This window comes from Bombus pyrosoma, linkage group LG8 (genome assembly GCF_014825855.1).
Source record: "Bombus pyrosoma isolate SC7728 linkage group LG8, ASM1482585v1, whole genome shotgun sequence".
Classification (NCBI taxonomy): domain Eukaryota; kingdom Metazoa; phylum Arthropoda; class Insecta; order Hymenoptera; family Apidae; genus Bombus; species Bombus pyrosoma.
The window spans coordinates 5,807,442-5,820,101 of record NC_057777.1 but is presented as its reverse complement, the minus strand read 5'-3'; the positions used below and the strand labels follow the sequence as shown (position 1 = coordinate 5,820,101).

At 39.8% G+C, this 12,660-nt stretch overlaps 1 protein-coding gene across 19 annotated transcripts in view; it reads right to left on the bottom strand.

Moving 5' to 3' along the window:
• Positions 1-12,660, bottom strand: part of LOC122570238 (pleckstrin homology domain-containing family G member 5) — an 86,005-nt gene that overhangs the window by 17,662 nt on the left and 55,683 nt on the right. For all 19 annotated transcript variants that reach the window (XM_043732315.1, XM_043732318.1, XM_043732321.1 and 16 more), the window contains one exon: positions 1,320-1,565. In XM_043732315.1, the coding sequence (XP_043588250.1) occupies positions 1,320-1,565 (246 nt within the window). The remainder of the gene's footprint in view (positions 1-1,319; positions 1,566-12,660) is intronic.

Below are 12,660 nucleotides of genomic sequence, written 5' to 3'. Positions count from 1 at the left end.
AACGAATCGGTTTCGGCTATTCGAATTGGCAGCGATTGCCACGATCACGAGACGCGTTGTTTCGTGTAACAAGATCTTTCGTTACTCCGTTGCCGTTTCAACGACGAGCTGCAGATCCGGTGTAAGCGTTGGCGAGCTCGGCTAAAACCTTCAAGGGATCGAATTTAAGTCCTTTCGGCTTTCTCACACTTTTCATTCTCCTTTCACGCCGTACGTCGCCATAATAAATCCTCCAACCGCACCAACTTGTTATTTATGTAGTGACTCGCGGTTTCCTTCTCAACGGATTTACCGAAGCAGACGATTCCCCTTTCCTTTCGGCAAAACAAACATAAAACGACGATATTCGTGTTCTCGAGACACGATAAAAGAGGAAGCGAACCAATACCGGGGCTGTTTGGTTCAAAAGGTTTTTAGCGAGGTCTGATCTTGTCTACGGTTTACTTCGAATGGACTACTTTGAGCTACAGTAGTACGTGTACTCTTATAGTCAGACAGTAAGATAAATTTCTTCTCTAGCATGTGTACGGAATTGTTTGCTGTTATTGATCGGGTCCGGGAAACAACACCGACGGATCGTAAAGGTTACGTAAGCCCTCGATAAAATTAGGACACGTTTTAATTATTATCTCATAAATTAGGACTACCTTTGACTCGTGTTTCGCATCCGTACTGTCCAGTAATTATCGTTGCTTAATACACATCCTTCCTCGCAATATTTTCATAACAAAAAGTAGCCATTTACCTACATGTTTGCGTGTTAAGTAATTAATACAAAGTTTAACAACTCTAATTTATTACGAACTAAGTACGTGACTACGGCATAGACAGCAGTAGACGAAAAAGAAAGGATTTAAAATTCTTGCATTAGACATTTTTTGGCATATCGATAACAATCCTCTACTTTCCAGTTCTCTACTTTCAGTATACAGGGTACTCCATCTATTTTATTTGGCTGAAATATCTTCGTTATTTCAAGTAATAAGAGAAAATATTAGCTATGAAAGAAGCAGAGTTCCAGTCTTCCCCAAATTCGTCGAATGTTTATTTTAAAATACAAAATAATTGGTTTCTCAAGTAATCCATATGTTTAACGAATTTTTAAATCTTCTCCTACCATCTATGTATAAAGAAACCATTGTTACCATATTTCATATATATTGCATATATTCAAACCTGCAACTTTTGTACGTAACATTCTCGTTTATTATTTGGAATAACGAATGAGATAATAGAAATGAACGCGGCTCTGTGCCGCGATCAAATTTTCATTGTTCTCATTCACATTTAACGATTCGTTGTTAAACATGTATACGAACCTGTGACCGAGACAGCTTGTGCCGGGTGCGATTCTGGTGCGCTCCCTCGACGGACGACGCCGTGGGTACTAGAAGACGGGGATTACTTTCGACGTTTTGGGGGTGGTGCTGTAATTGCTGAGGCTGGTAATGGTGGTGAAGATGATGGGGTTGCTGTTGCGAGGGACCACCCCCCAGATGGTGTTCCCCCGTGTCCAGCATTTTGCTGCCCAGAGCGTCCAGCTGGGTCAACGACCTCGAACGCACCTGCAATCATACAACGTGACATGATCTTTCCATCACTGTCACCGGAGCTCCATCATATTTCATCAAATATTTCAAGCTATTTATCACCGATCGATCCGTTAAAACGTACGAGAAATACAGCATGGAGCATAGCTGTTGACTCAGGAGCTACGGCTTGAAAGTAGAACACGAGCGTATTCGATATACTTGCTGTAGAAGTAGAATGCGGCCGTTTGTGGCCGGGCAAACAGGAACAGGAAGAACAATATTTGGATTGAGGAAATGAAAATTGGGTCGCGCACGGTATGTCGTAGGAGGATCTCGTTGAAAATAACTTAACAAGGTAGCTGTAGTAAGTCGAGGTTGCATACAAATTGTTTAATAATTAAAGGGTTCGCCAAATCCCCGGCAATCTGGTTTAGGGACGTGGCAAAAAATAAATTCGACGTCGGAGAAATTTTCGTGCCGGCTAACTGGGTCACTGTCGATCGACCGGTTTACCAGTATCGATCATCCTTCTCGAGGGCCATCGTTATCTCGATCTAGCCGGAGCATTCTTCCATGCTTTTATCTAACCCTTTTTGTTCGTTTATCCACTCCGGTTAGACCAGTCTCGACGCGCTGACTTCGTTCGATCGACCTGTTTCGCGAAATTACTGTTGATTCCACCTCGTGGAAAATGGCCTCGAATCGTTCGCCAAGCTCTGTTCTCTCACGCCATTCGCGGCGAACCGCGAACGAAGCGATACAGGGAAGATGTTAATGGTTTTGCGGCATAACGATCCGATATTGATTTCATCCACAGGGAAACGCGAGTACTAAGTGCAGCGCGTACCGTTTCTAACTTCGAAATTACGGATGAAACGATACCGGCGGCTCATGCTGACCGAATACCATTGACGCTCGTCCTAAAATCGAATAGCACGCTTTAAAACCATATCGAGCGCTGAACCATCCTCGCGCTAAGGAAATTCTTACTTTATTTTACACTTTATTTTTATGGGAAATCCACTTCCTTTTATCGATCATCGAATCTCGTACGAATTGGTACACGAGCTTGCAATATCGGTAATTCACCCGTTAACCAAATCCAAATACGGCGGGACGGGGTTGTTTGAGTCAGAAGGATATTCAAGCAATTTGGCTTGTAATTTGTCAAATTCGGTTGTAAACAATTACTCTTGATTTATTTGCACAATTTATAGCGTTTCTAGTCGGCCAATTCGATTTGCAGACTATTGAGATATGCATAATTTTGTGTGCTAGACTAGATTGGTTGCGTAGTAGTGACATACGTATGTGAATATAAGTATGTGTGTGCGCGGCGTCTCGAAAATCAGATGAATGTAACTGTTCCGTTGGCAGTGTGGTATGGAAGATGATGAGACAAAGAAAGTGCTGAGACGCGTGCAAATGTATATCGACGAAGATCCTGGAGATCGTTTATTAAATAAATCTAAAACTATTTTAATATGAATTCTAAGTGTAACCTTAGTGTTCCTTTACTTTTATTTCGGCAATTAAGATCCACAATTTTCAACAAAGACAATTATTTATTATGCACTTTTGCAACGACCTGCTTCCAATCGGACGTCAAATGAGGCAACGAAAGGGAAGACCTGGGCATCGATTGATAGACACAGTGTCATTTTTCAAGAATAAAGGAAGATTTTATATATTTCAATAAGGAAGAGATAAAAAATATTCAATATGCATCAAGAATTCACCCTATCTTTATTTCATTAGAAAAACTGAACACTTCAGAAGCTCGGAAAAATGACTTGAAGAAATTCATCGTTGAACTTCATTAATTAACGACATGTTAGTTCTATATATTAGTTCTCTATATATAGTTCTCTATATTAGTTCTATAAAGATACCTTCAAATTTGTCCAACTCTCTAACATATGTACGTATAATATTAAAAAATTGATCTCAATTTGCAGAGATCTCTATCACTTCGTAATAAGAGTGCCATCTAAATGGAGGTCGGCAGATTTACGATGTCTCCGGTTAGAATACTCTGCAGATTTCGACTCGGAATTATATATATGGTCGAAATTGAATATACGATGCTGTAAATCGAAATCTACCGAATTCGTTGTGATTTAGATACAGCGATACGAGTCGGACGACAGTAGTATATGACGTAGTGGGTCAGACGTAAGTAGAGTAGCGTACGTAGGTGTCCGGTTAGGGAAGTGGATCGAGATGATACGTAGTTTGAAGAAGGAATTTCTATCTGTCAAAGGAAGAAAGTATCCAGTCATAAAATTTAAGGAGGGATGGTGTAAGGGAAAATGAAAAATGTATAGCGCGTTGTAGGAGAAGCAACCGGAGGCTGAAGAATAGGGAATAAATAAAAGGTTTCCTTATCAAAGATCGAAAAATAGCAACGATGGAGAAACGAGTTATGGCTTCGCGCGAGCTTTTCATACGAAACTGATTGTTGAGGTTTACAACAGTTTTTCAAGAATAAGAAGAACGATCGCTGTAACTGTAAGTCTGACTCGCAATAAATTAATCGAAGATCACGCTAGCAGCATCGCGTTAGTTACCGTCTACGATAGTGCGATTCTGGATAAATCAAGTCACTGATAAACCGATGCACGTTTCTCAACGGTGAAAAATATTCGCTCAGCTGTGTTCATATTTTACCATCTTGCATTCATATTACATACATTCCCGGAGCGCGCGTCTCAAAATTTATTCCGGAATATGAAGTATCGTGGTAAAAGAACGTAAGAAAGAGCTGCGAAGACTCAATTTCTTTCTCGATATCGTACAGTTCGAAAAGTCAGGTTTCACTTATCGTAGTTTTACTACTAAATAACAAACTTTTTACACGATGTCTTTGCCGCATCTTCTATCGAAGAAGAAGAAGAAGAAAAAGAAGAAGAAGAAGATGATGATGATGATGATGATGATGATGATGATGTATAATTAATCAGGCTTACTTATGCACTTGCCGAGTAATATCGAAGTAGGTCAAGTAGCTTCAAAAGGCAGGGTAATCAGGCTGTCCGTCGAAATATCCTTCGACATTTCGACCCTTCGCCTAATCCGCATCAGGATATTCGACATTCAAATATATTCTTGATACCTATTCCATGTTCGCTCTACACATGCAAATTAACGTAAGTCACAACATTTTGGGTCGCTGAGTTAATCAACCCTTTGTCAAACTATTCGTGGTCCATGCACGAAACTTTTGCGCACTTGTATTTCCAGTGAACTCTGTATCAAATTTTTACATCGTACGAGAAAAAAGGAAAAAGAAAGAAAGAAAGGAAAACATGAAGAATATCGCGGTGGCAATAATCTGGACGTCTTCTGACGTGAACGTTTCTCAAAGTAACGGACGAGACAAAAGTTACTGCAAGATCCGGAAAGTTACGATGAGCCCATATTACGAAACGTTAGTTGGAGGGTGAAGAACGTAAGGGGAAAATGGGCATTCTGGTCAGACATATATTACAAGTAACGGGACGGGTATTACATCCGCTTGTAACTTGTGACATGCTGCCTCAAAACTTGTTTCAAAGGTTACTTCAAAGCAGCTCTTAGGCACTTTAATAAAAGCGGCACGATTTTTAGATCGTGAAAAAATATAAAGTCGTCTGGCATAGGATATTTAGAAAAATATTACAGTGTCAGCGATGTCTTAAAGTAGGTAGCTTCGTATATAGTCTGACGAGCATATATTCGCAAAGTGTTTTATAAGCTCCATGGCAATTCGGTATCGAGCGGGTCCCAAGTGAAAAATAAGATGGTTTACCATGCCTCCTAAGTAAACATCGTTTGCCTGGAAAGTTTGCGAAATAATTCAATAAAGACGCCAATTTTTTGTTTAAACGAGTTTTATTAATTTCATTCTCTGTGTTCGAAAACTTTTTAAAATTAAACATAACTTTAGTTCGTTGCTTCGTCGCGCCGAGCATAAAAATTTCACTAAATTAAAACGCCCACTACGTGCCACAAACGGAATAAATCTCGAACATAAAATGGCGGTAGTTTATTAAAATCTGAAAGAAATTTGCTTCATACACGACGGCATAAAGAACACGATTAGTATTTAAAAAATTATTATTCTCAGCATTTTCTGAGCAAACCGTGTGTATGCGTATAATGAAAATTTGTTGTCCGTGTTATGAAAAATATTACTGTAACTCCGACGCACATTTTTCTATCTTTTTCGACTTGTTTACTTACATCTTTCGTTTTCGTGCTGTCCGCACTTTACTCTCGTTTACTTGAAAATTTCATTCTCATTTTCCTTTCCTCCAACGTCAATTTTTTCATACCAGCGATGGCACAAATCATAGTTCGGAATTTCTACACCTCACAAACATTTTCCTATATTTTTTACGAACCATTCTTCTTTCTGACACTATTCATCGGACAAGTTGCATTAACGTTGAAGCGGAAAAGTAGAGAGAGATGGGAAAAATGGAAAAATAGGTGGACGACTTTTGTGCAGCTTTTTTTTCTAGTAGATTACGCACCCGCGTATTGAATCCCGACCTAGTTTCTACATATTGGGCGTCCGTGGAAAAAATATATGGCTCGTTTTTCAAAAGGATCGCTTAACGTTTTTTTCCCCGCGTCTCTTTTGTCGCGACTACCAATTTCACATCACTCGTGCGTGTCCCTCGTTGTTTTTCCCGCTAGTGCCGTTAATCTTTGCGCATTCCTACGACACGTTCAATTTCCGAAACCTATTACAGTCATAGTCATAGGCCAAAGCTTGCTAAACGTTCGGTAATTAATATCGCGGGCACTCGTTGGTAAACGAAACACTGGTGCACTTCATAAATCTCTTTTTAGAAGTACAAATCGAACGGGGAAGCAGGTGGAGACTTAATGGTTTTTAAAAGACACCCTTTGTGCTGTTACCATTTTTTGGAATACAGCAGTTGTCGTTGAATGGAAAAATATGAACCCGGCTGAAACTTGTCCCGTACATGCAAAATACAGGTTGCTGTATGCAACCAAATGTGGCACAGTGTTTTAAACTACAGCTGTCTGTCCACGAAATTGTTGGAATTTCCAGCATTTTGTAACATTTAATCATCCTGATCTCTCTCTTAAAATTTTAAAATCCTTTAAAATGTTATTTATCTATGAAAATTGTTTAAATAGAATAACGCGTTTACTTTCTTCGCATTTGGTACTTTGGTTTCTGTAAAAGATCGAATATTACTTTCTGCGATCTTCTCTACGATTTAATGTTAAAATCCTGCAATTAACTGAAGCAATTATCGTACTTAAACTATATCTGTAAACTATTTATGGACCATACGCAGTATGTAGAGAGTAAATCTACATAAAAAGAGTATAGCAACTTGAGTAATTACTCTTCAGAACGTCTTGACTTTTTCACCGGAGGAAGGTCGTTTTAAAACACCGCGCGTCGTCGAGTCGTCGCCTTAGTCGAAGAGAAATGGCTCGAAAACACCCTTCAACTCCGACCAACCTTGCGAACCGCATAGTCAGTCTCGTCTGCTGCATTTCGATCTTGCTTTCCAATTCCCGAAATGTTTTCTGTGCGAATCGACGAAGGATCAAGCTATTCTTATTTCGTCTAAATCTCGAAGAGAATTCGGAGAACGAGGAGGAATGGCGACGCAAGTGTAACGCTTAAACAATTAATCAGAGGGACGCGACACGGCCGACAGTGGCGCGAGGTCGCGAGATTCCATCCCTTTCAGAGTTGTACGCTGCGTATCACTCATCATGCGTGCCATTTTCCACCTGCTCGAAGCGACGCGATACAATTACCACGTCCCCTATCCGCGCAAACAAATGAAACGGCCAGTCATTAGTGGGTAATAAATGACAGAGACCGAAGCGACCCGGAGAATTTCATTACACGGATTCTTGCTCCGACTGTTCCCATTTAGGTTCTCGCGTGAAAATTCACCTCCGTGGATGAAACGGGCGGGACGAGGTGAGATATGGAAAGTCGACGAGTAAAAGTAAATTCCACGAAAGTAGCAGAGATAAAGAATACGATGCTGGAAAGGAATACGAGCACGCGATGGCGAGCGAACAATGACAGGAACGAACTGGTCTTAGCTGATGGGTAATTTCTAAAAGCGGACGAGCTGAGGAGAAGCAAGAACGGGATGCAAGAACGAGATGCAATAACGAGATTCAGCCCGAAAAGTCAAATCGCTTAGAAATAAATACAGTTTCTCCCTTTCTTTTCTTTTCTTTTTTTTTCTTGGCACGTTGATTTACACGACTTACGGAACAAAAAGACAGGAACCAACGAGTGAATGACGATAATACAGCGATTCTCTTAATATGCAATTTTCAAGAGCGAATGAAGCCAAGAGAAGCGACCGCGATTCAATCAGAAGAGTGAAATGTCTTAGAAAGCACTGTGCTTATTTTCGCAGCTTTCTTTTATCTGTTTTGTTGCTTATTTATTTATTTATCTCGTGGAACGTCGCCTGGGTCGCGTTGTCTATTTATCATAGAACACAAATACAAATTTCATGGCGATTCAGCTGCGAGTTTCGCGCGAAATATATGTGCTCTTGAATGAAATATGATGTATTAGAGTCCCTGTCCTTTTTGACACGCTTTTCACGCAGCACATGTGTAATTTCGGCCGCGATTTCGCTCGACGTCGTTTGATAACGTATTTTTTCCTTTTAGTCCAGCGTCGAATTTATCCCAATCCGAGACCTTCCGCTGATGTACATACGCATGCGAGAACGCACAGGAGTGGGCGAGAATGTAAAATTGATTAAAATGTATTGGTTTGATGAAATTTGTCCCATTTGATGAGTATCGCCGGGCGAAAATTGAAACGATTCAGCAACCAAGTTTAATATTAATTGCTTGCGTTTTACGGGACTCGTTCTAACTAATTCGCGTAGAAGTTCACGTACGCGCAGTATGCAATCAGAGTCGCGTAATATATTGAAAACGGCAGTTTAGAAAATGTAAACGGAACGACAGAATTTGAGTTTCATTAAAATTCCAAAGGTGTGCAGTGGAATATGTTGCAACAACGCTGCTGCGAATAAATGTTTTGGCGAGAAGTATGTATTATAATAAAATTCTCTCTAACGAAAGGAGGGATTTTTATTTCTAGAAATATTACTTATCGTGTAATACAGCAGCTGGAATTGCTTTTTCTTCTGTTTTATCACGGCATTGGTTTCATTTTCGCCTTTATTCATGAAACTATTTACGAGACTTAAACTTCCATTAAGTTCCCTCAAAATTTCTCCGTTTCTTTATGAGCCTGTAATTCCTTCTGTTCTTTTAAAGGCAATATATTTTTACTGCCTGTTTCACTTTGAATTAATAGTTTATTACGAACAATGAAAGAACAGACAAACGAAACGAATCTGTTTTGCATGTATATGTATTTAACCACTACGAAGTGTAAAGTTGTATATCTTTCATTTGAAAGACTATACCGTAAAAAAGACTAAACGAACTATGGCTAATGAATTTTATCTGTTATTTATTACACTATTGTTGAAAGAAAGTTCATAGATCTATTATTCGTCGCGTATTTAATATTAACATTTACAATAGGTAAAAGTTAGATTGTGTACACTGAAAACTAACTTCACCTTAGACTATGGCTTTGAAACAAATTTGCCCAAAAATACGTAACGTATAACGATATACATTAGAACAAACCGATGCTATAACAAGTGCAGTTTCAAAAGCAATTTAATCCCCTCTAACATACTTCAGCGCATTTTGAAAATGAAAACTCTAAAACATTACCCAAATACTTGATCCGCTATTAACGCTTCTACAAATAGCTTAGCGGAATTTGAAAATCTATTTATATCTGCATTCAGATTGCGTCGGCTATTCGGTTAATTCTGCTTTAATTATGATGCTTAAAATACAGCCCGTAATGGTGGCTGATCTAATTGGAAAATAACTAGCCGCGAATGTCAGGAATCCTGACTTTCCTTCGCTGGATCTGTCTACGTCGTTCTCGCCAGGGATCATCGAGAACGATTCGATCCCGTCGACAAATAAAATTTCCACGAGCAGAAAGGAAAGGAGAGATCGCAGGGGGAAGCTCGCTTGGATAAATCTGTAAATTTGGCGGCGACAGAGGCTACCGTTGCTGATTCCCCCGGAAACGGGGAAACTTGTTACGACGTTCAATGAACGTCTCGGCGAATCGTCTCTGTTAAACGCCCGAGGATCCAGATATTACCGGCCACTCGACCTTTGCACAATTTCTCACAGAGGTGCGCGCTTGTAAATCGTTTCTGATTTCCAGCAAAACGAAACTTTCCATACCACTTTGTCGATAAATGGAAAAATCCGCGACCTGTAGAAGAGATCCGTGAGCTTTCTGCGCGTCATGTACCTATGTATACCTCCATTTCAAGTTTTTGGAACGTTGGTAGTCGAGGAGCAACGATATGGGAGAATCGTTATGATGTGTGATTTATCGTTGCAATTTTGTGCACAAAGGTTTGTTCAAAACATTAAAAGTGAATAGCAAACGAGATTGAGTATTCAATGCGTCATCTTCTCTTATGGCTCCTTTTCGTTCAGTTGATAATGGAACAGTGCTAACGAGAAAAGGTGTTTGGTTATATGCAAACTATGCGAAAGGTATGTAACATTAATCATCGAACGTTTTTCCTCACGATCTCGTGGGAGGCGTCCCTCCACCTTTATCAGCATACAATTGCAATTTTGCAAACTTCTCGTTCCATTTCATTGAAAATTTATAATGTTCGCGAAACTCGTTATAATGAAATTTTTGGGGTGAGATTGAAATTTATAAATTTCAGAATTATATCGTTGATTGCTCGTTTTTCGAGTTATGCCGTAGCATGGGACCAATTTTCACACAACGAAGTGGTAATGAGCGGTCGCCGCGATTAAATCTCGAGATTTCTATCGACTGTTAACCAACGATTTAACGCAAAATTTTCTGGCCAGGCGCCGCACGAATATATTCGAATATGGGCTTAATTGATTGATTGTATAGTGAACGATTAGGTGGTGGCAACGAGGCCAGCTGCTAAATTGACATTTCCTCGATGCCGATGAATGAAAAGCATTGTTTGCCAGCGTAGAATCGTTGGCCGACAGCAACCAGGCTAGTTCGGACTTTTATCGGGGTCATCGGCGCTAATTAAATTACGAAACCTCAGTGAAATTCTCCCCGTTTTAATGCTTGGCCCTCCCTAAATTTCACTGTGAATTCACGTAATCTCCCTTGATAATTCATTTATCGCGCGATTATTTCGCAATAATGGCTTTTTGATGGTTTTATGCCAGGATTAACTTTCGACAACTCGCAGACGAAACTATCGCGATCACGTTGTATTCCATTCCGTCCGAAGCGTTAGTGGATCGTGAATTGAATACTACATCCGTTTGCATGATACTTTCAAGGCTCGTTACACATCCGTTGCACGTACCTTATCGTCCATAAATATTCGATTTTACTATTCACTATATTATACATGCTTTTGATTTTACTATTTATCGTAGTGTATACGTTTACCGTTTAAATATCATCCCTTCCATTATCGTCGAAAGTTTTCCCATTAGTTTAAAAGTACCTTTTTAACGTAGCTTACGAGTAAAAAATAAAGAAGATCCAAAGACCAAGAGCTCGTCACCTAATAGAATAGATGACCCGATAAGGTTTCGTATTTATAAACTTTATCACCGTCTACTGATATTACAAAATCAATTTCATTGTTCAGAGTATAATTTTATGCATAGCTACGCTGATTACGTAGAATGAAACGATCACAGTTCGATTTATCCGTAATTTTGCAATTAAAATACATTTGATCGAGCAGAGACGATTGTCGGGATAGTTTCAGAGGGTAGCACACACAGAAGTAAATTCATGTAAATTCGCAATGCTATTAAGTCGACACGCTTTTTTTCGTGGTGCCTCGCCTAAGCCGGATTAAAGTCTATCGTGGCGTTGTACCATGGCGTGAAACACAGCGAATAATTCATCGCACGCGCATCGTGCATTAATTACCCGTGATTACGGAAACAAAGGCTCGCGGAAGCCATCCTTAATCGTGTAGCAGTGTTAACCTCGTTTACGCCGTCGAAGACGCTCGTTCACCGCATCACGATACTCGTTTAAACGATCCAAAGCTTCGAGACTAACTTTTCCCCGTTAACGGTTTCCGCATGTAGAGCGTGAACGCAAAAGTTAAAGCGGAAAGTTGATCGATAATATAGAACGATATAAGGATAGGCACGTAGGCAGCGAGTTCTATCTAGCGTGAGTCGCAACACTAAGCTATCGTGAGCCGACGTGAATCACGATACTAAGTCATCACAGATCACCGTAGATTACTATGCTATTACGTGGTAACACGAGTCACAGGATCGATACGAAGAAATCATCGTTGGAATTAGTACGTGGGTCACGTTATCGAATTAATGTTGGATAATGGCAGATTTTAGTATTGGATCGGCAGAACGATACGTATAATGGAAGAATAATGCTAAAATTTGTCGATGCCAGGCAAATTTTATAAACTAAAATTGTTTCAAATTGGTGTATATCTTTTGGATCGCTGTATACCCTTTAGATCGGTGTACTTTATATTTTGGAGGATGCTCGTTATGTGTGTCACGGTCACGGAATAATTGATCTCTCTGAATAACGACGTACCAAGAAGGGCTTAATTTATGTTGCACAAGCGTCTGATGTTCTTTATTCCTTGGCTGAAAAAAAAAACAAACTGCCATTCCGGGAACATAAAGCTACACGCGTTTCTATAATAATATCGCAGGAATCAATCGTAGACGATAAATAAATAATTAACTTAAATACTAAGGAGTCAAGCGATTCTAATAAATCGAACAGTTCTGAAAACTTTTACGATCCTCAATTTCTCAAAACAATTTACTTAGAACCCTGACACTTCACATTGCATCCCTAGCGAATCAAAATGACGAGACAAACCATGAGACACAGATATAAACCGCGATCAATCTACATACGTTGCGACTAACCGTCGGAGTTGATACATGCATCGCAATGTTTCAGCCTATGTAGGCCGCTTTAAAGGTTTCACGCACACAATACAATGTCAAGCGCAGCCAAATTTCCACGCAACACCGTATA